At 33.1% G+C, this 23770-nt stretch overlaps 2 protein-coding genes across 3 annotated transcripts in view; both read right to left on the bottom strand.

The window, feature by feature from the left end:
- The window catches only part of LOC123699737 (protein pellino), a 45881-nt gene extending 31225 nt beyond the window's left edge, over positions 1–14656 (bottom strand). The window contains exons 1-2 of one of the 2 annotated variants that reach the window (XM_045646751.1): positions 14401–14656; positions 5111–5215 (exon numbers count right to left, since the gene is read on the bottom strand). In XM_045646751.1, coding sequence (XP_045502707.1) covers positions 5111–5215; positions 14401–14567 — 272 coding nt within the window. In that variant the 5' untranslated portion in view covers positions 14568–14656. Of the gene's footprint in view, positions 1–5110; positions 5216–13483; positions 13928–14400 lie in introns of those variants that run through there. The other variant, XM_045646752.1, reaches the window with a different exon arrangement.
- Positions 14657–17000: 2344 nt separating this feature from the next.
- LOC123699733 (transcription factor IIIB 90 kDa subunit) overlaps positions 17001–23770 on the bottom strand; it is a 28674-nt gene continuing 21904 nt past the window's right edge. The window contains exons 4-11 of the mRNA XM_045646746.1: positions 21918–22067; positions 21428–21654; positions 20961–21093; positions 20571–20693; positions 19988–20224; positions 19312–19597; positions 18467–18669; positions 17001–17738 (exon numbers count right to left, since the gene is read on the bottom strand). Coding sequence (XP_045502702.1) covers positions 17617–17738; positions 18467–18669; positions 19312–19597; positions 19988–20224; positions 20571–20693; positions 20961–21093; positions 21428–21654; positions 21918–22067 — 1481 coding nt within the window. The 3' untranslated portion in view covers positions 17001–17616. The remainder of the gene's footprint in view (positions 17739–18466; positions 18670–19311; positions 19598–19987; positions 20225–20570; positions 20694–20960; positions 21094–21427; positions 21655–21917; positions 22068–23770) is intronic.

Here is a 23770-nt window from a genome sequence, read left to right as displayed (position 1 = left end):
TCCATACAGCTACGGAGCGATGAGCCGCGACGATTGACGACTAACATGAATGTTATGGGATGGGATCCCAACAGATGGGAAGACTAAAACCTCTTATAACTACGTCTGTCTTCTATTTGTCATGTCTGGTCATCCATATCTATGATCCTTAAGTAACGCAACGAACTATTGTAAAGTCTGCATATTAATCGAACTATGAACAGAATATTCCCACACTTTAATTTCAAAATTGTGTAATCTTAGCATATGCGAGACGTGCGCTACTTGTTTCAAAGTTTCGTCGTTTCCTTTTCCGCTTCCCATCAATCGCACCAAAATAATGAAAACGTTTAAACTTTTGTATACTTTACAGTTCGATAATATCGCTTCCCGCTCCTTTCGCCACACGGCGTGGCCCGAAACGAGGGCAAAGACAATGACTGCTTCATATTATTCACACTGTTTTTATTTCGCATGCACAGTACGAAGAAGCATTACTGTAACAAGATAGCAAGAAATTGGACAATGTCGAGCTGGATGCGGTTCATGGGAAGCCGAGCAAGTGCGGCCTTTGTATGTTATTGTGTAAGCCGTCGTAACTCCTGACATAATGCGTATAGACAACCTTTACAGCTGCACTCGCAAGAGTTCCGATTAAGAATAGATATTTAAAGTCTGGTAAGCGGCGTGGACGTTGCTACTTGCATTTGTTTGGATGTTTACGAATAGCGACGTTAAAATGTTACTTTATTTAGGTGCGGTACATCATAATAATTTTAAAATTCTATGAATGTGCTTCAGACTAAGTGTTCTCTTGAAATTGAAATATAAATAAACTGCAATGAACTTAGTTACACAAAGTAACAACTATATGTTTACGCCTTCTGCTCTTCCGTTCTTAACTAAAAGGAGATAAAATTAAATTTCGAGCATTTAAAAATCTTTGAGAATTTTAAGAACGTGTCTGTGATGCAGTCTGGACAGATGGCAAAGAGAATGATGCGTAGGCAGTTCAAGACGAGAGTTTAATTCTTTATGCCGTACGTGTACCTACGCTACGTCATAAATTGTGGCATATATGTGTTGAGCTCGTAAAGTTGACGCGTTTTATTGGTCACACCGTCATATTATGTTTATAACTCATAGTTATTAGTTGCCCTTTTACGAAATACTTTCTTGCCTATTGTTTGTATTGTTTAAAATGAACTGATACTACTGGAAAGAAAAGTCAGTCAAAAAATATTCCGACAGTTGTATCTTGAAATATCTATACAAAAATAAATTTAGAAAAACTAATATAAAGATAATTGCTATAATATTATTCAAAGTCCATCCCGTAAAAAGCAACAATTAAACTGTTCAGTACGCTACGCTAAAATTATACCAAAAATTATGCGAACCTTATTAAAAATTCCGTTTAAGTATATTGTTTTATGTAAACTCGGTTCATTAAAAGCGAGCAGCAGGCCAGGTCTTCGCAGCGAGACCGCGCAATTACTCAACTTTTACAACAACACAAGTTAAATATAGAAGTTTGTTGTTTAATTGAATTAGTGCGGCTAGGATTACGTAACGCCACCACCAAGCCGCGAGCTGGGGCTGAGTATCGATGACGAGACATTGAAAATATATCTAGGTATACACTATAGGTACTGGCTGTGTGACGAACCCCCCGGCCTAATCTTGTAATTCTATAGCTCATGTATTATTCTGACATCCAGCAGTCATTTCGTAAAAGACAAACATACATACACCCTCCAAACTTTCGCATTTATAATCTAAAGTAGAACTACATGCTTACGTTGACACGGGATAAAAATAAATAAAATAAAGCCTATATGAGGCAGAAAAAATGTAGCTTTCCGCTTGTGGATTTTTGGAATGGGTCCCCGGTAGTATTTGTGTGAAAACATTAAAACATAAAAGCAAAAACACAAATGATTCCTCTTAATAATATTAGCTTAGACATACAAATATTGAATACTTAACCAATATCCATAAGGGAAGGTAAAAGATTGACACGGTAGACGTGAAAGTAACTTGAAATGGTAATTAGCGATAATGAAGTGTTGTGTTTTGGTTTGTATAAAATTTCACCTGGCAATGTGGAACAGTTTATATTTTAACTGATACATATCTCTGAGATACAGACATTTATAACAAAGCATTTTTTTTTTTCAAAAGCTAACAACGTAATCAGTTCATAGTAAACGTTAAAAAAGATATTCGTAAGCGAAGTAAAAATATAACCATTCAGTATCGATTAGCAATTTGAGCTCAATCATTTAGTTATGAATAATAAGGCTACAGGGAAAACTTTGCTTCTAGTTGATAACGTTTTACAAATTATTCAGACAACAATGGCTTGATCTAAGGGGCTTGATATAAAAACAAAAAGAAATTCTTAATAACGATTCACGATCAATTTGGCTTTATTTTCCTTGATAAATTAGTTATACTATTGTTGTTGATTTATAAAACAATGTCACAGTAGAATCTAGCATCCACTACATTTTTTCCTTTTCTTTACGATAAAATACTTCATACAAAGGGTAAACAATAAGTTGCAGTAAAGTTATAGCACAGATTTTATTAATGTTGTATTACAAGAATTATGAGGAAACGTTGGCAATATCCCAAATCCTGTTACACTATGATGGTATTACTATTTTTCTAGTCACAAATTTTCTGAGAATGGAACTAAACATCACTAAGAAGAATCTGGAGTATTTTTTTTACGTACTACGTTAACAAGTACTTACTTATAGTTATACTATTATAGGTATACTTTGCTGTAAACTCAATCGAAGAACAAACTTACACATTTTGAGACTCCAGACGAAAAAAACTGTAAAACATAGATAATAAAAACAGCGCAATTGTGAGTAGTGACAAAAGCGCTAATCTTAGTGCACTAAGATATGTGTAAGATATATATACTAATAGATACTTGAGATAAATGATGATGGTTTATATCCAACCTTTTACCATTGAAAACTATCGTATAAAAAACCTACTCCAAATTTTATTCTACAAGAGAGAACTGCTTCGAACTCATGAATACTAATGTATTTTGGGCACTTGAAACACAATGTAGAGCAATCAAGTAATTCGCTCATCCTTTAACTTTTACATGAGGCTCAAGTATCATAAGTCAATTGCATTTTATCAGTATATACTGAAGGACATTAAGATTGTATTGAGTACTTGTGCAGTTGATACTTGATTGACATTCTTTGTTGTGTTGATGCGCCATGCGCCGCGTACGGCGATGCCGAATATAGACATCGAATTCCGTAACGATTTTATGATGAACAGCGTCGTTGTTATTATGTGTAAAAATCACGTACCAATTCGATTATAGTTAAAACGTATGGCAATATAGTCATAAATGTGGATATACAAAACATTAGAAGGAACATTTGACTCTATCGAAATACACATTTCTTTCGGAGTGCGACTTAACAAAATTAAGAACAACTTCAATGCCCAATACCATATCATGAAAATAGCACAACCTAGTTACGGATTATTTTAATACTTCCCCCGTATTTGCGCCTTTGTTCTATTTCCTACATTACACAACGATGGTTATAAAGCCCGTAGGTATGAAATCTACATAAAACTACCACAATCTACCATCTATAATAAATTCATCTCGTTTGAATTTTACTGGCGACACTTCAATTATCTGAGGACCTTGCATGCATGGCGGTAACAACGACGTAACTTTTTGAAAATTGTCCAAGAGCGTTTAGCGACTACATAATAATATAGAAAAATGGGATAATTTAAAGTCCTATAATTCTGACTAATATGATAATTTATAACAAAGTCATAATTTGCCCAATAATAAGATTTCAATCGCCTTGATAATAAAATCAAATATTACGTTGGCACGGTAGTAATTAGTAAATCGTAAGACTTAAAATATTCGATTCTGTTGCATTTGCTTTAAGACATTGCGATTAAGGTCTTAGGGATGTAGGTACATTAACTGTATTACAATAACAACAGCGTATTAAAGCAAAGAATAATAGTAACGAACACATTGTAAAATGTATGTCAATAAGGAAAAAATCAACGTTATAATCGACTCTTTCGAAAAGTCGCAGAAAAACCGGCAAATTGATCTTGACCTTTAGTATCTAATAATATTTATAAGACATTTAACCACTTCTGAAATAACGTTGCAGTTGGTATCAAAATGCATCAAAAGGTTATTAAATATAAATTAAGAAATGCCACTTAAAACAATATTAAGTGCGACGTAATCAATTAGTTTCTTAAAATGCGTAATAAACCACGTTATTATTTCACAATAATACGTAACTGCTTTCGTTACATATAGTAATTATACAGGATTATTTAACGAGGTACTAAATTTTAAATATCACAACCAGATTTTTACTCTTGAAATAACACTTGATACACATCTACGCTGTATATACAAAAAAAATGAAGAATACCATGTTTAATAGTAGTAGATAAATACCCTAAATACCATATATAGATATAAATGACGTCCGTTTGTCCACAATCAAAGTAACTAATCCCGACATACGCATTACCAGGCTGTGACGTCACGCTGCAAGCCGATAGATGAATACGAATGCGCCAACCGGGCCTTGCGTTCAACCTTGTACTCGACCACTGACTTCAATCTAGTCTACATTGATCGCACTGGAAAATCTAATGTTGATGATATTACATCGGAACATTTGTAGCCACATTGTTCCACAGAGCTACAATGTGTAACAGCACCATGTGTCCAGCACACACTACAACTGCATTCGCATCTATTTTGTGCTTTCTTACCTACCTATTTAGTTATATAAATTACATATTATGTAATATTGACATGATTTTAAAAGAGCAACTATGGAGTTTCTTGCCGATTCTTCTCCATAGATACTGCTTTCCGAATCGGTGGTAAATGTTAAAAATACCTACTTATGTAATGACGATTCGAAAGTGCTACTAAATAGTAGTCTAATTGAATAAATGAATGTTTGAGTTTGAGTTTACCTTCTTCATTTAATATCTATTACTAAGATAATACTTTCACAGTTCCCTCATTCTAATTTAAATCCTTAGTAAGTTGCTTTATCAAATCTATGAGTAATCTTACCCAAGTATGACGAGTTCGCCGTATTTGACCAGTGGTTTTGGTTTCTGTTCCGACCCGCTCTCACCGGCCTCCTCCAGTATTGGTGAATCCGCACTGTCCGCAGCACTGTAACAATAGAGTAAAATTACATTTTAATTTTATACAAATAGAAACAATTAGGACTTTGGTTTATGCATGTGTATTTCTCGCAAAGGATAATATAATATTGAGTTTATACGACTAATAAATCAAATTGTAACAAGGCATATTATATTTACGAACGCAGTTATAATTCTTACTCTTCTTACTTCAGAGTAATTCAATACTGTAATGTCATGTGAGACGATATTTCTTGTGTCTGAACATAGTATCTACTTTATATTTAAAAGCCGACACTGATCGGTCAATATTGCATTTAGTGGGATTTTTTGCATGCCATTTGTGCCAATTAATATGGCTCACGGTACACGGATCAATCACGCAACAGTATACAGCTGATACCTATCATGCGCCGCGATCATTTCAAGTCAATTTAGTAAATTATAATTGAAGTATTTTGAACAAAACAATAAAATGAAGCGACAACTGATGAGCGACCTTTACCGGGCAGCCTAACTTTAATTCTTAATCTGGAAACTATTATGCATGGACGTAAGACGTTTTCGGATTACGGACACACATGCTGAGTACAGGTAATAATGACCATATTTATAAGCAACGTAAACGTCATCTCAATAGCGCCGCAGCATATGCACCCACCCACCTTACCATACTTTATGACTTCCGTTAGGGATTTTTGATAACCCGAGGTCAAGTCTAACACCAGAGAACTGGTTCAAGCAAGTTGTGGGTCAGAGCGACCGATGTAAATTATGATTACCGTGAAAACCGGTTGGGAGCACTGCGTTGTTACTTACGTAACATTTATTCATAAGTTCACAAACAAAATGTTTGAGACCCTGAGTTGCACGCGGAGACAATGTTGTATTTCTCAAACTGTACATAGTTATAACAATACAAACTTAATACTTGTGGCATTTTCCCGGATAAGTCGAGAATTAATGACCTATCAAACCGCATTGGGTTTCTTTATATGGAATTAGCAGTAACTAGTGTAGGTATCGTAAGTAATTGTAGATATCGAAAAAGATCTAAGATGTTAAGAAAAATCAAATATTCTTAAGTCACTTCCTTTATAACCAGTTATAGTTATTATATTCAAGCTATTTTTGCTATCGACAAATAAAAATTATCATTTATGAATTAAAATTAAAGAAAAAATCTTTTAAGTAGGTAGGTACTATGAAAAACAAACCTTGGATTTTTAATTTTGTTGAACTTAAAAATAATAATTATTTTCTTTCAGCCACCAAAATCTCCGTACAAAGAATTGCCCAGTCTAATCGTTTCTCAAGCAAGTCAAAACATCTTGCCAACATGTTAAACTTGGCAACATTTGTATCTTAATTTTTATAGGCTATAAAGAACATGGCAATTTTTTACATTAAGATAACTATATTTTGAGTGACCGCTTTCACGGGCTAGTGATGTCTTGGCGATTTGACAAGATCCCACTAAAAACAACGAAACAAATTTTTGTGCCAGTCAAAAATTTTATTGTATAGACTACCTATAGCGTATTTACAAGACTATTTCAAAAATTATTTCGAATCACATACAAGAATCATTTCGTATCAATGACATAGAAATGGTCAAACAGACTGGCGTAATATTTGGCGCGACAGCATCTACAAATAAGTTATTATTGAGTGGATAAAAAGTACCATAATTTACAAACGAGTAACGACATACACGTTGGAACACTTTTTATCTCGGCATATTAAATCGTTCAATTCCGGAGTTATTAGTGTATATTTTATCATCATTGAATGTAGCATATTAATAAATCATACACCATTATTCAGCATAAATTGGATGGTTCATATTCCAAAGTTCCAAACGAAGAATGTTTAATCTTCAAACATCGGGTTTGTTCTTTTGACATTTCTGTCATTAACATCGAGTGTTTATCGATCGCGTAGATAAGCTATCGACCCTTTACAACAGCAATCTGGTCACAAAGCAAATCTGGGTCACTTTAGCTCTAAACACACTGGCAGTTAGCACTTATCTCCTCATCGCATGAGTATCTCACATGAACAACTTGCCGTTTTGTTATCGCCAAAATGTATTTAATAAATTAGCATGTGAACCTGAGCTCAATACTATTGATCGTGATGAATTTTTAAATTGGTATACCAAGTTTACCATCGTCATTTATCTAGCCGCTGTTAAAAAGCTTAAAACGAAGGAGCGTTTTTATTGAATAATGTGGGTAAAAAGATAAAATGTCGTACCAGAGGCAGCGTAAAAGGAAAAAGATCAAGACGTCTCGAGTGGCCGTGAATTCTGTTCGGTCAAAGGCAATTTTTATCTCAAAATTAAAAATTTATCTCGAGGCCCGATTTCCAACCATAATTACTGGTGATTGCGGTTATTGAACCATCTATCAAGCTCCGATGATCATAGTTAGCCGTAGAAAGGATAAAAGTACGATACTTATTGTTACTTATATGGTACCAAATTATGAGTTTTATCGCCAATATATCAATAAAATGTTCCAATTAACAAAGCCATAATTAAAGCCCACATCAAAGAGATAGACCACGTTAAGATATAAAATATTTGTTCCTTAATGTAGATATTATATACTATTTGATTCCTCTCCGTGAAAACACCTTGCACGGGGTTCGTGCATGTATTGTATTAATTCTCACATATAAAGTATAAACTCATAAAAACATCATTCTAAACGAACGTTAAATAAAATCTCATCAAGACACTCTTATCAGTCGTATTTAATTGGTCTTCATATTACCGCGTTACTTACTGCGTCGTTAATGCATGCAATATAAATAATTATTTTATCAATCCCAACATACAAAGTTACAGCTAGCAGATATTACGCGAATCATTATATTCGTGACCGCTAGCAATTTCAAGTGCCTACCTCTAATTGTTCCGTACGTTGCTTTTACAAGTCTCGCCTTTGTCTAGCGAAACTATTTTTCCAGATTACCTTAGATTAGACCGTGATCTAACACGCGAATCTAGAAACCCGGCAGTTCCGCAGTCTTTTACATAAACAACACTACAAATTCACCTAGGAACGGAAATCTGGCAGATTAATTAACTCAATTATTAAAAACGCATAGGTAACAAGTGCAAGTAAATCGTACGGAAGAAAATTAATTTAAATTATAAAATTATTATTTGCTGCATAAGATCAAATGAAATACAATGTTACCTTTATTTCACCACTGTCCCTAAATTATCTATAGAATCTGTCCATTCGACTCGATAGTTCAGAAATTTCGCGGATCCGGCGAACAGTGAAAATAATATAGGAAGGAAATGAGTGATAAAAAAGAGCGGTTCAACGCCCCCTCTATCAGAGTATCACCAAAACTTTGCATACAATTCGAGGAAAACTCCAAGACGCTATTCCAAGTATCATTCGACGGTATAGACGATGATTCAGCTCACGTCACGCCGGCGGTGCGTTAGTTGTAGCAGTGTGGTTATAGCAAGCGAAGCACGTGGCGATAATATGCTACTTAGCATCCGGTTTGACGTAAAAACGCCGATGAGTAGAATGCGGGTACAACGGAAGTTTACGCTGTCACACCTACTTCGCGATTGACTCATCGATGATGAAGATTTTGTTAAGGGTTAGGGGAAATTTACTAAGGCGCGAATTAAAATGACAGTTAAATTTAACATTAATTACAAGGTGCCATGCCATAACTATAGCTCTGTTCATTTCTCAATATATTCGCACTACCTACTTATTATTTGAAAACATATTTCTAATCAATTAGGTATTTGTTGTAAATTAAAGACCAAAGGATCATCCGACGCATGAGATATCTTACGGAAGGAAGTTTAGCAAACTATAAACTTGCTCAAGCTCAACTAGTAGCAGATTGTAGGTAGGCATGTGTATAATAATAGCTCGTTGGTATGTAAATATGTATTCCCTTTATTGAATGTTATCATCGCAATAATTTAAGTAAAAAAGTTGTCTTTTGAATAATTTAAGTAAAAATCGGCTCATCAAATTCAATGTAGGTACCAAACTGTATGTTACTTTAAAACAACTTACATTTATGTACCAAAAACATAGGTCAAGGGCAAAATAAATATCATCCAAATTGTATTTTCGAAAACAATACAGTGCGTAAACAGGGATTGTTCGACTACTTTCCCCGGTCCCACGATCACGATCATAAGGTAGGTAGCTCATTCTGGCTGTACTTTCTACTTCAATTGGCACACGAAGGCCTCACTTTGAGATTAGTTCACCGCAAATGGCCGTTGGCAGTGTCAATTGATTTTACGGTTGCTGAACAAAGTCATTTACGACGAAATATCGATATTTACAAATAATTATGAGAACAACAAATTTCCAATGAACGATTTGTACATATTTATACCTATAATAATTTACTGGCTTATCATCACATCGTATGAGTTAATTAGATCGTAATTTGTTTACACGATTTGCAAGTCGATGTAGGTAAATATTCAATAGCCTTGAAGTGTGTTTATTATTTCTATGACCGAATAGAATGACGATAATTTAAACAAACAAGATTGTTTACAAGACACTTTCCATAGGGGTTGTATGAAGGCAAGATTTAAGTAGACTTAAATATTTACGTTGACCATATATTCCTGTCGTTCCCTACTGAGACAAGTAACTATATGAGTATCATAGGTACTATGTTCATCTTTAGGGACTTCTCCGTATTTTTGTCAACAGTTATTTTGCACGTGCCTATGTTTGTATTTAATTTTTACAATATATCAAGACTAAAGGAGTCATTCATGAAACGTCGGCATACCTAGTAGGTAAAGAACATATTATACATAGTTAAAGATAGAAACATTAATTTGAATTTATTTAATGTTTCTATACATGTTTCGTTTTATACAAGGTTCAATGACTTTACAATGCCTAGGGTACCTAACTACTTGTGTTTTAAAGAATATAAATTATAAAATACCCAATAGCGTGCTACCTGCTATGCTATGACGAACGTTATTCCGTACCTAGATGGCAACGCTCGGCAGCCCAACGGTCAATTTTTTGCAAGCGGAAATAAGCACTGATTAAAAGAGTAGGTATTAGAATACAATTAATAACTACAAAAATCTTCTTACGCACGTAAAGTATAACATTTTATATTCTTTTGTTCTACTCCATGGTATTTTTTTGCGGAAACGTTTTTTTCTAATGTGTACATAGGGCTGGTATTTAAAGCATTTTTTGCAATAAAATATAGCTACTGCGCAACAAGCGAGCGTTAGTTACTGCAATAGACGCGTCCTTTGCACGCGACTAGGTAACTATAACAATTAACAAACCTTGCCCTTATAACAAAAGCACTGAAATAATGACGACATCCAACATTCGATTTAATAAAAACATACTTATGCAATAATATTATGTATTCTATTTCCTTCATTTATCATGTCTGGGTTGACCTATTTCGTCTAATAAAACATCGCATGTTACACTATAGATAAAGAGATAAAAATAAACGATAATAGAAAAACAGCCAACGCTGACAAAACTGAGAAACATGTAGGCGACACATCTGAAAATACGTCTGTAGGTATCAAAATTTGGAAGTCCGCGCTGGTATCGGGGCCAGTGGAGAGGTCAGTGAACTTGAGCACGCGAACACAAGTTTTCGTGTGCACTGCATATGGGGGTTAATTCCTTCGATGTATCTGAATCGATCCCGTTTAATATGAATCAAGGAACTGTCTTAACCCCGCGGACACATTTGAGTTCGTCGGCGCCGGGCACGTGCCAAAGACGTTATGAAGGGGAATTTGATTGCATATTGTAACATTTATGAGATGTAGGGAGTTTTATTTGTTTGTTTAATAGTGTCTCGAAATAACACTTTTATATTCAAGTATATTGATTGCAAAAAATAATTATCATGTCGTTTGTTCGAGTAATAATAACTACTGCAGGGAAGTTACGGCGGTTTTTACCATGACTCAAATTCGCTGATAGTACAAAATTGAATCGTAAGAATTCCCTATAACAGCAGTTAGCAAAAATCCAGCATTTGAGCTGTGTTCGTACGCAAAAATCCAACATTTGAACTTTATTACGTTTATTTTTGTACAAGAAATCGATAGAGCGTTATTCCCAAGAAGACCTTTAAAATCTATTACATCTAACGTGATCAGCTGTTCATAATCGTATTAGGGACTAACGCCGCCGCCACATCTGCCGAGCAGGTGTCCCGTAAAGGAAAGGCAGGTGTGGGGCCCACGCGAACGGATATCGTTACGGGACACGCCGCGCTAAAATAATGATCGTAATTGAATTTTTTTCAGAAAATTATTGAAATTTTTGAAATCTTGATATTATAATTATTATGGAGTATTTATGGAATAATCTCTAAAGAAACAGGATTTTTTAATATTTGTTTTTCGTAAATGTCTTTTATAATATTTAATTTAAAAGCAATCAATACTGAAAACATAATACTACTATATATAGATAGATATATAAGAGAAAAATATTCAGTTATTAGTGTATATTATTAATTTAGATTATGTCTTGTTCATACAAGTAATGTGGTTTTCACATGATTGTAGAACCACTTCTTATCATGCCGCACCGTGTCAAACTCCACATCGAGTTGGATTTTACAATTGCTCATTAAAGTGTTAGTTAGTTTAAGATGTATGTAAAACAAAAAATCTCATCCAAACTTCTCAGGAATTCTTTCCTCCAGGAAAACAATCTATTGTAATCTGGTATTTAACAAAAAATAATTGAATGAAATTAACCTACGATTCATTTCTAAAAATATAAGGCCAATAAACAAAAAAAAATTGATGGGATTTCACTTTTGAGTTTTGATCTAAACTTATAAGAGGTAGTTTTTTTTTTAAATCATGATTTAACTCACTACATGATCTTTAAAAAATGTTTTAACTGTACTGAATGACATACATAGGCATATGTAGGTATATTATTTAGATCTTGGGTCATATCTTTAACTAATTACTAAAGGTCAATATGGAATGTCAATAATTTATAAGCATTGAACCAAAATACATTTTGGAACCTTACGTAAAACTTTCCTACTGTTATACATGCAGCGTCTTTCTATATAAGACTTGGAAGTGGATAAATGAAAATAAAATAAGCATAATAACTAATAATTCAGAAAATTAATTCACTTCAAAAACTGTAGAATAATTTTTGATTTCTTTAGTATGTGATAATTAATTATGATATTATGTATCAAAGATTTTTTTTTAATAACTGTGCACAAACAATTTGTTTGTCATAGGTATTTATTTGGATTACTTACCATATTGCTATATCGAAGAGTATTGAAAATGTATAAAGTTATTTCTACTGAATTATTAACAACATTTATAATTTGCTTGTAATATTGATCCATTCAGAGCAAGACATGACAATTAATAATTATTTATTTCATTGAATTCTCTTGTGTAATGTGTTTAAATGCTATGATACACAAATATATATTCAAGTTGAGGCTTCAAATAATTGACAATATTATGATTTGGATAATTTTTGTCCTCTAATGATTTCACTACTAAAATCACAGAAAATTAATGAAAAGTAGAATTAAACAAAACATACATTATTCATAATAGTAATACCCAATAATAAACTATGGAATGTATTGAAGTACTTGTGAAACTCAAATCTTTAAAAAAGATAGCTAGTATATTACAGATAGTATACTAAGAAGACCATTAGATACTATCTGATTTTTTTTTTCTGTAAGTGGATTCGAATATTTAGGATTATAATGAGATCAAAATCTACTACCTACAGTCTAGATTTTTTTGTGTTAAAAGCGGGTTAATAGTGTAATGTTAAACAATTCTAATATAACCTCGTTTAGTTCCAATCCTATTCATAATGAATAAAATTAATTTTGAAAAAAATTACAAAAGATTTTGTTTGAAAAAAATTACAAAAGATTTTGTTTGCAAATGAAACTTATTACTTGAAAAACATATCAATAAATGTTATTAGAAAATAATTAAAGAAACAGTTTAATTAAGAAACCTTATTTTTTTATACAAAAACGTAAACAAACAGGTTTATACGTACCTAGTGTATCCCTACACATAGAGCTGCGTACCTATAGATTATGACGACGCGATGTAAACACAATATTTAACACATTTTTGCGGATAAATATTATCATAGGTTCGATACCTATGCTTTAAATTATTCCTTCGACACAAAGACTATGCTACAAACACAAAAAAGTTACAATTACTTGATAAACCACGTTGTATTTATACACTTACCGTTTTACGACCATGATAGAATCCGTCTGCTCGTTTGTGGACCCTATGTTTTGAATTATACTTTGATAACAACACCAACAATTTAGGAAACACCATGAATTTTATTAAACCACCATCAAATCAATTTATTTAATTCACACATCGCTACAAAGCGATAAATACACATCTCTTCATAATACCACTGTCGCTGAACAACGCGCACTTCACCTTAGAAAACATGTATTTTAGAGAGAAAAATCCTTTGTTCTCGTTATAATTTTCATCAATCAACATTAATTAAATCACAAACACCTTTATGCCTGGTAAACCGATTGAACTGTTCAAATCACGAACTCATAAACACAAACGAAATTAAAATTTTGTTTGAGTTAGTTTAGAAACAGACAACTTCACTATTTACTGGTAGAATGAACGATCGCCGAGTTGTATTGTCTATCGTTTTCGTCGACCATAAACAGCGACATGAAGTTGGTTCAGAGTCCCATAGACTATACATATACCATAGAGATATAACTATATCTATGGCTCGATGTTATATTTCACGGAATAGGCATTAATAATTAATTTATTATTATTATGCTGTATTATTATTTACGTAGTAATACTAGTACTATCATAATATATAATCAGTTATGGCGAACCAATTTGATGTTATTTATTAATATTATGTTGTGAAGATACGCCTTAACAAGTGGGTACTCATTTTAAAAAAGGCGGGATATATTTTATTACTGCTCGGCGGGAAATTCAATTTGTTTATTATATTTGTAACTTCCATTTTCTGTGAGTGAAGTTATGGTAAAATTAAGTTATTTAATTAATATATAAATATATTATTTAAATAACTTAATTTTACCATTTTTTTAAATAACTGTGTATTTATGCATGCAAAATATAATATGTTTTCTGAAACTTACCTATGTATTAGGCTTCCAATTATTGTTTCACTAGGGCAATAAATCATTTGAAAGGGAATATGACCACATTTAAATCGAACAACCAATTCAGTTTTTAAGAGTTTTAGAATTGTATTTCTCACAAATTTTTTTCTTCTTCTATCATCCTTTTTACACATAAAGCCCATAATATTTATTCGGTTTACGTAGTCAAATACGACTTTTATTTATTAACAATTGAATTGTACACTTGCAGATTAAATCGAGTCTGAATTGGGACGATGCTAAGTTTATATTGAAAGTCATGACTCGAACGTAGGTAGGTTGTCGACTTAGCGCAGCATTCATGTCGCGACACGTTTGGTGCAGCTACGTAACATTGTGCTTAGTCAATTTGATATCAAGTACCTATGAGTAAAATTAATATTATTTCGTAACATTTTAATAATTTATCTCTTATACTTTTTTTTAGTTTCAACTACATAAACATTTAAATCATCTACACTTTAACTAATTAAGCAAACAAGTAATTTATACCTACGTACTCTTAGTTTAATCATAATATGTACTTACCTAGGTAGGTACTTAAGTAAGCTGTAAGTATTTAGAGAGACATAAGGAAATACGTCATACAAATTAGTAAATGGCATGATCAGACTTGATCTCACGAGTCTCGAGTGACCGAGTGTTATTGATACTTTAGGTACATTTACGTACCCAATGACTTATAAGATTTATTACATGAGTTAGGTTACTCCTGTAGGTACAGGTGTTTATTTTACATTTATTATCTTCATCATCATCAAGTCTAAGCTTGCACTGTACCAACACAGGTTGAATACAGGCATATTCATAAGAGGGCTTAGACAAGTCACATGAGAAAGATTATATTATTGTTATGACCATAGAAATCTAAATAGTTGTGATTTGTGACCAATGTTGTGAAATTCAATTTCATAATTCACATAACCACATACATATTATTATATCTTAACACAAATCTTATTTTGGTTGTGATGCTGGTTCCCTAATGATGTTTTCCCAATTAGAATTGCAACAGTGGTGTAAAAAATAATATGCAGATAAATAGAAAATCAATTTGCGTTTGAATAAAATATTGTTTTAGAAGACTATTTTTTCTAAGAAGATTTTTCATGTGAAATATGCCAGAAAACTGGAATTTAAATCTTATAGAATTCCTTTAATTTTTAAATAAATTAAATTATGTATACTTAAAATAAATAAAAATCCAAAAAATGTTAGACCTTTTATATTAGTCTTTACAAGCTTTTCTAAACAAAATATGTATTTAGGTACATACTATTGGTACAAATAATTATAACAACAGGTTTTATAATTTTACGATGCGAAAAAATAAAAAAGTAAACAACAATAAAATCAATACCTTACAATCCATACATGTAATGCCGGCTGAAAAGTTGCTCAAAATTATGATTCTAATATAGCTTCTAGCTCGAGATCTACCATTCTTATATATACAGGGTGTCTCGCATGTGCTAACCATACTAGATAGACATTGTAGATTTTCGATTTTCGTACGCTGATTAAGTAAAAAATACAAAAAAATACGGAATCATTTTATCGTGCGTAGTATGCATTAAACAACCCTGTATTATAAGACAAAATAAAACTTAGTAAAATTATACTAATTACATAACTACAATATTATTCAGTTCACAGTCACAGTAAAATTAACTAAAATCCGTTTGTCTGGTAAAATTCATGGCGAGATTAAAAGGTTGAATTTGCCTTTGAGCAGTAATCTTTTCAATGTTAAAAATCAAATTTTAAAACAATACCTACAACCCGGAATTCTTCAGTTCATTAAGAATTAAAATTTGTTATATTCGTTTCACATTGAAAAACTTACCTTTACATACCATATTATAGTACAAAATGTAACAATAAAATCTTACTCTTACAAATAATTTCATTTTAAAATACGTATCAGTCGAACTTAGTTCACGGCACTATCACTTAAACTTTATACTGAAAAAAATTGATAAGTTATAGTAAAATTCCGTTAGAGCTAGCGCGCAAGAGCAACTTTTGTCTCCGCAACTATTGTGTCTCCGCAACTATTTTGTCTCTCCCACCTATGAGCTAGTATGAAAGTGCGCGCACGTAGCGACGCAACTCCCCATACAGTTGATGGGAGAGACAAAATAGTTGCGGAGACAAAAGTTGCTCTTGCGCGCTAGCTCTAACTTTAGCTTCATTCATGAGGAACTAGATTTCCTTAATTCTTATTATTTTAAACTGCATTATTATTCACATAAGTCTTGGTTCAACAAAATAATAAGGCATAATGCAACCACAGTATCATTCGAGTAGCCATTTCTCATATTCTGTATAACCCTCCACCAAGTATAAATAAATTAAACATACCTGGATAAACATGGATCTACATAATAACTATAATATAATACATTTCTCACTTTTTACTAATGTACTACACTACAGTATGTTTAACTTTACACTTCTCTTAGGCTGGTTGCAGAGCTTGACCGACCATCAGTGCGTACGTCAGTCGCGCTCGTCATATGTATGGAAATTCATAAAACCGTTCATAGCTAGACCGACCATACGCACGCATTAGTGTCATAGTCATACAATTGTTGATGCGTATCGTCAGGACCGACGGTACGCACTGACAGTCGGTCAAGCTCTGCAACCAGCCTTAGAAAAAAATCTACGTTACATAAAAGAGCTAATACTGGGCTTTCAAATAAAATTCAGTTTAACTAATAATTGAACAAATAATATTGAAATACAAACACATACTTAAATAGACTTAATAAAAATATTTTTCAATCATTTTTCAGTTACCTTACAAATTTTACCTTAATATTTTTTTTACGTTGATTAGTATGTAACAGTTTAAAAAAACAGGCTCTTGAGTTTTTATTTATTGTGTTTAAACATCTGTTTATATACAAGTAAATAGTGCCCCGACTAACTAAAAACAAAGTAAATAAATCTTAAATTAATGAAGTGAAAACAGTGCAATATTTACATAAGAAACAATAATTACAACAATCGCCTTGGAGTATTTTAAAACATAAAATTTTCCCAAAAACTATATGATTTATACAATTCCTCATTTCCTCATCGTCATATGTATCCTTAAATTCTAAAATCAGCTACATTATGCATAATTCGCTTTTGCTAAAACTAAAGCGTTAACAAGGTACGTTTAAAATCTGGAAGTTTATGTTAATATTCTTCATAATCATAATAATCGTCTTCTTGCTGCGTTTGCAACATGGCCGCCAGCGACAATTCGGAGTCTGCTTCGTTCACATCTGCTTCCAGTTCATCTTCATAATCTTCCACTTCTAAAAATAAAATAATAAAATAGAACTAAACACACATAAAACCTTTTTTTATTTTAAGGAACTTCAACCAGCCTTATTAACTTCGTGGATATAGTATAACCTATCCTCGAAGTTAAGTTGATATGATTTGATTTATATGCCTGGAGTTTATATCTATACATAAAAATAATATTGTAAAATGGCTCTGATGCGACGTGAATGAAAAACAAACACATGGTCGCATTTATAATATGTATTTGTACAGTTCGATTCAAACGTAATGGCGGTTTAGAAGTTAGCTGCGAATGCACGAGCGCGCAGGTATCCGACCGTTATTAACTTTCCGGTAATTTCTAAAATTGTTTTCTGCGCATCAGATCGTTCGATGTTCCGAGCCGTCATTAAGTTTGAATCGTACTGTAAATTGTAATCCTACTAATGTCCTACTATCCTAATAAGTAGCATGCGAAAGTTTGTGAGGATGGATGTGTAAGTGTATGTTTGTTACTCTTTCACGCAAATACTACTGAATCGATTACAATGAAATTTAGCACACTATATAAAGGGTAACTTGGATTAACACATAGGATAGGTTTTATTCCAGAAATCCCACGGGAAAGGGAACTATGCGGGTTTTTCTTTGAAAACGCGGGCGAAGCCTCGGGCGGAAAGCTAGTAGTAATGTAGTAATAAGAATATAGTAATTTAGTAATAGTAATCATGAGGATCAAAGCAGGATGTTAACATACCAGCTTCCTTCTGTCCCGGCGTGTTAGGCGCAGGTGTAGCGGGGGCGGAGTCCTGCGCGGGCGCGGGCGTTGCGGGCGCGGGGGTCGCGGGGGCGGAGTCCGAGCTTGCTTCCGCGTTCGTGGGTAACGTGGGAGCCGCTTTCTTCTTGCGCTTCTTTGGTGTTGGTCCGGGCGTTTTCTCTAAGGGTGGCTCTTTTGTTGGCCTGTTTTAAAAATTGTATAAAAAATTATCACATTACCATAAGTTTATTGTTTGATATTTGGGATGGAAGGATATATATTTCGCCTGCTATCACATCATTTCGAAAAGTTTGGACAACGCTAATTTGTGTATACAATGCTGTATATTAATTAGAGTATATAGTAGGTACTGCATTAAATACACATATTATATAATATTGATCTTTGATGCTTTCTCAATGAAGTCTAAATAAAAATAAAATAAAATTGTTTATTTAAGAGTAGGGCCCAAAATACTGAGGAACTTCAGTAGTTATATCTGTGTCATCGCAGTAGTATTGTCCAATTTTAATCCTTTGTGAACGATTTTGTAGGTAGTCTTTAAATAATTTTAATAAAGTTCCTATCAAACCTATTTTTTCTAATTTATTTATAAGTAAATGAACCGAAACTGTGTCAGATGCCTTCTTAAGATCAAGGAAGACAATCCAAATCAAATTAGATATGACGTATCCAATTAGCATGAAGAAGTATGAAGTAAGTACAAAACATAATATAATACCCTCAGCCACAATCCTATAGTCTGTTGATACCTACTTCTTGTACCATAGTGAATTCTGATTAATAAATGTGTATATTTTAAAAAACTTCTAAAAAATACTCACTTATCATTCGAATCCATAACCACCGGTGTGACAATACTCGTACATAATTCCTTCAGGCCATTGCTAACCGTCGATGAGGTCACCGGTATGGACACTCCTGGTTGGTCGAGGCTCTTTAGAATATCATAATTAATTTTCGAGCTCATTTTCTTTTCAGCCAACATTTTGCCGATTGCTTCTCCCGCGGTTGCAGCATTACAATTAACCTTCTTCTTGTATGAACCGCGAACTTTTTTCTTTTTGTCTTTGCCCTCTTCGCGCTCTCTGGCGCGCATTTCTTCTTTGACTAAATTATATAAACTTTATTAAAACGTTTTATAAGCATTGTTCTATTTTGTGTTAATATTTGTGTGTATTTATAGAATTAGGTATATTAAATATAATGAAAGCACTATAGTGTATAATGTATCTCTAGAAAAGCAAAAACGCTGCCTTCCTTGGAAACCACTGTAATCAAGCTACAATTATTTGCTGTATGATATTTTATAAACACGTAAACATTCTTTCAAAAAGGAAAAAAATGCTATCCGGACTCCTGAAGATTATTTGAATGTCTATTTTTGAAAGAGTTTCAAAATCATATTGTACTCTGTACCACTATACAGAACTTACAGTGCAGGCCAATCAAAATCTAACAAAAAAGTAAAAAAAATATTTTAAAAGAGTTACAACTCACTCTTCTGCTCCTTCAAGTAACCCGCATTGACCATATTCCACATCCTTGTCTTGTGTCTCGCTTCCTCTTGCGACATTATCAATGAACTTATATATTCCTCGTCTCGCTCACTCATCACCAGCTCCTCCGAGTTGTGGATATTGCTGTTGAATTGGTTCTTCGGTTCCGGTTTTAGAAATGTATCCGTGTCTGTTTTTTCGTCGGCTTGCGTGATGCCGATTACTGCTATTTCTGGACCTGAAAGAATTACATATCATGTTAGTTTAATTCGAACGACAAAAATAAAAATTCACTGATTAATCCGTATGGGCAAGTATACATTAGTTAGAGCTTTTCGGAATTCTGTGCTACTACAAGAATAAAAAATAATAGTTAAAGTAATAAATCAAGATATTCTATTTATATTGGCAGTGTTATGTACTTATGTGCTTATTCTGGTACATAAGCATACATAGTGATATATATTTCAATGTAGATAGTCACTGCCCAAAAATCCGTTCCGTTTTATTACGTGAAAAAATAAACGTCTAGTCTTCCTCACAAACTTTCTACTTTATAATATTACTATTTATAAAAGTCTTACCTAATTCTTTTTCCTCGCCCTCCTTGGACACGGACTGCTTGGCCAGCTCATCGATGATGCTGATGGTCTTCTCAGCCGCGAAGCGAGTCGCTTCTGCATCTTCACATACTCTTTCTTCTCTATCTGAAATGAGTAATGGTTATCTATAATGAGTTTAATATTATGGAAAAAATATGTAAAGATTGGTCATAGTTATAACGTTATTACTAGTTAGTCAAACTGCCCTAATTTTGAAAGAAAGAAAGAAAGAAAAAAAGCTTTATTTCCAACAAAAATTGCCAATTTTGTTTGCTTTAGATAGTTAAGATATTTCTTTTATATATTTATGATTTTTGGAGATAATGAATATAACTAATAAACTATGTACATATTATATAAAATATTTATTACCAGCACTTTGTAGTAACGACGCAGAAGCAGGGGCCGGCCCTCGTTTCCGTTTCAAATTGTCTTTTTCTAACTGCGACTCTATCTCTTTCTGAAGCTCCGTTAGTTCTTTTTCGCCGTCTTCTTCTTCTAATAACTAAATCAAAAGAGCCTTAATATTCCAATCCAATATGTAATTAATCGATTTACAACCAGTGAATTATTTTTAATTAAGATCATGATGATTTAACACAACAACCGGACAGAATAACCAAGTAAAAATGTCGACGTATTTGCGGTATACCTATTGGTTGGATTAAAACTTACAATGCAAATTGACACTAATATTTAGGTGATTTTTTGCCAGTTTATCCATATATCTTATCAATTAAATTGGTATAACATATAAAACATTACCTATAACCAATTTATTTCTAAGCTTCACGAATTTAATCACACCTTCTAGATCCTAGCTCCTACATACTCCATACCTTCTGCAGACGTTCCTTATCCCTCTTCCTCGCTGCCCTAAAAGCTGGTGGGTCTTGATCCTCTTCCAGATCCACTGTCATGAACTCATCCAATGTGAGAGCACTGGATGGCGTGTCACCGAACTCCATGAGCCTTTTCCGTAACGTGGACTCGTGGACTTTGACTATACGCACTACATCAGCGGGCGTTCGGGAGAAATTGTGTATTCTGGCCGCTATTAGTAGGGCTGGAAGGTCGGAATTGTGCTTATAAATGGTTTGTTGTTGTTGTAGTACCTACACGTACCATAATAATTTTGATGGACGTTTTTATTGTCCCAAGTACTCTTTTCTTTCAAATTTAGTTTATTGTATGCTTTTGTTGCATGGCATGCAATTCGAAAAAGTCGAAAAACTTATTATAATGTTAAAAATGTTTACATAGTTTATATCACATAAGGTGTATCAAGCAAGTATTTTAAGAAATATGATGAGCCAAAAGGATTCTTACCAGCTCCGCATATACCCGACGGCCGTCGGCCAGAGTGTATGGAGTCCCTTTTCATCCTCTGCACCAGACGCAGCGCTGTCATACTCACTTCGTGCTGCTTGTCTTCGAACTGTAATTGCGACGCAAAACGCAATATATACAGACATGGGTCTGGAATCAAATAATATGAGATTTAAGACCCTTTAAAATAATAAATAGTTGAGTATCAACATTTGCTTGGCATAAAATTGGTTCACATTAAAGAAGGATATGTTTAACTCACAAATTTTGAATAGAGTTTAAAAAATTAAGCATATTTAGTTACGTCGAGAGAAAGGAGTACCTAATTTACGTAGTTTAGAAACCATCGCTTCCTAAATTACAGTTATATTGTATGCAAATGTTTTCATTTCAAAACGACTATTGAACTCGTGTTGCGTCTCACATTTTTTTCATTGTTTTTGTTAACGTTGAAAGTCAACTTTTAGTAGAAAAAAGAAAATGACATTTACCAAAAATTATTAATAATTTTTTGGAAAATAACATTTAATTATATACCTACCATTTAAATTAAATTAGGTATTCGTTGGCTAGACTGTAAAGCTAATTATGAAATTGATTGTATGAAAATTAAATCTCTAAGGCAACGGTCAAGATACCGATGCCCTATTTTGTTTTACGATAGTAAAAAACGTGTGGTCTTGGATTAGACAATCGCATAAAAAATTTCGATCAAGCTGCTCATAACTCTCTGAAGAATAACTTGAAGAACAAATTAAAAGACAACGAGAAAATAATTGTACAATGTTAACCTTTTTCAATGCAAAAGTTCGGTTTCAGGTATTGCCCTCTAACATTTTTTCTCCATCTTTTTTACCAGGGTCATTGCCCCATGAATAACGCAAAAGTTTCGTTATTTGCGTTAGTTATTTAATTTCGTAATACTTCATTTAATATATTATTTCTTTTATAAACTACTATTTTACGCTTATTTTTCGAAAAGGCCTAACCAGCAACACTAAGGTCACGATCCCCCATTCAGCATCATTTAATTTGCGCAACTTGTGTTGAGAAAGATGTTTTTTCTCCAACAATTAATAGCAATATTATCTATTATAAAGGCCCCTTGCATAATATAACTGTATGCTACGGGGACACCGCCACTGAAAATGGCACGACCGCGCAAACTGGTCAGTAGTATTGTAGTCTGTAGGACATATTACGACACGTCCTATTTAATATCTTTGATATACTTAAACGTAATATGGGTAAATTATAGGCCCAGGATCCAAGAGACAGAAAGGCAGACCAAGGGCTCGCTGGGCTGATGATATTCTACAATTGACAGGCAAAGACTGGATGAAGGCAGCTGGAAACAGGAGGAAATGGGGACAGTTGGAGGAGGCCTATACCCGAAAGGGGCCAGGACATTTAACCTAACTGCATTTTTTAATATTTTCATGTATTATGTATCTTTTGTTGTAAACTGTATCTAAATGTCATGGATTATAAAGGCTAAATAAATTAATAAATAAATATGGGTAAATTTTAACGCATTCTTCACTATAAAATATGTCTGGAATATATAAGATCCAATATTTAAAAATATTGTGCATTTGTTTGTCTAAAGCCATCTCATCAACTGAACAAATAGAGTTATGTATTTACACAGACTTTAAAGTATTTAAAGGTCAAGACCGGCCTATTTTAGCAATTTGAGATTTGTTTGATTATCTATAGATACGTAGGTATATAATAAATCTGTAGAAGGGTCAATTCTTTACATTGAAAATATTGAAAAAATAAATAGCAGGGGGTGTTACTGGATCGATACCAAACCCAAATGTGATTAAAAAATTTTTTTTGTCTGTCTG

Source organism: Colias croceus, chromosome 18 (genome assembly GCF_905220415.1).
Source record: "Colias croceus chromosome 18, ilColCroc2.1".
Classification (NCBI taxonomy): domain Eukaryota; kingdom Metazoa; phylum Arthropoda; class Insecta; order Lepidoptera; family Pieridae; genus Colias; species Colias croceus.
The sequence above is the reverse complement of the archived record's forward strand: the minus strand, read 5'-3'. Positions and strand labels throughout refer to the sequence as shown.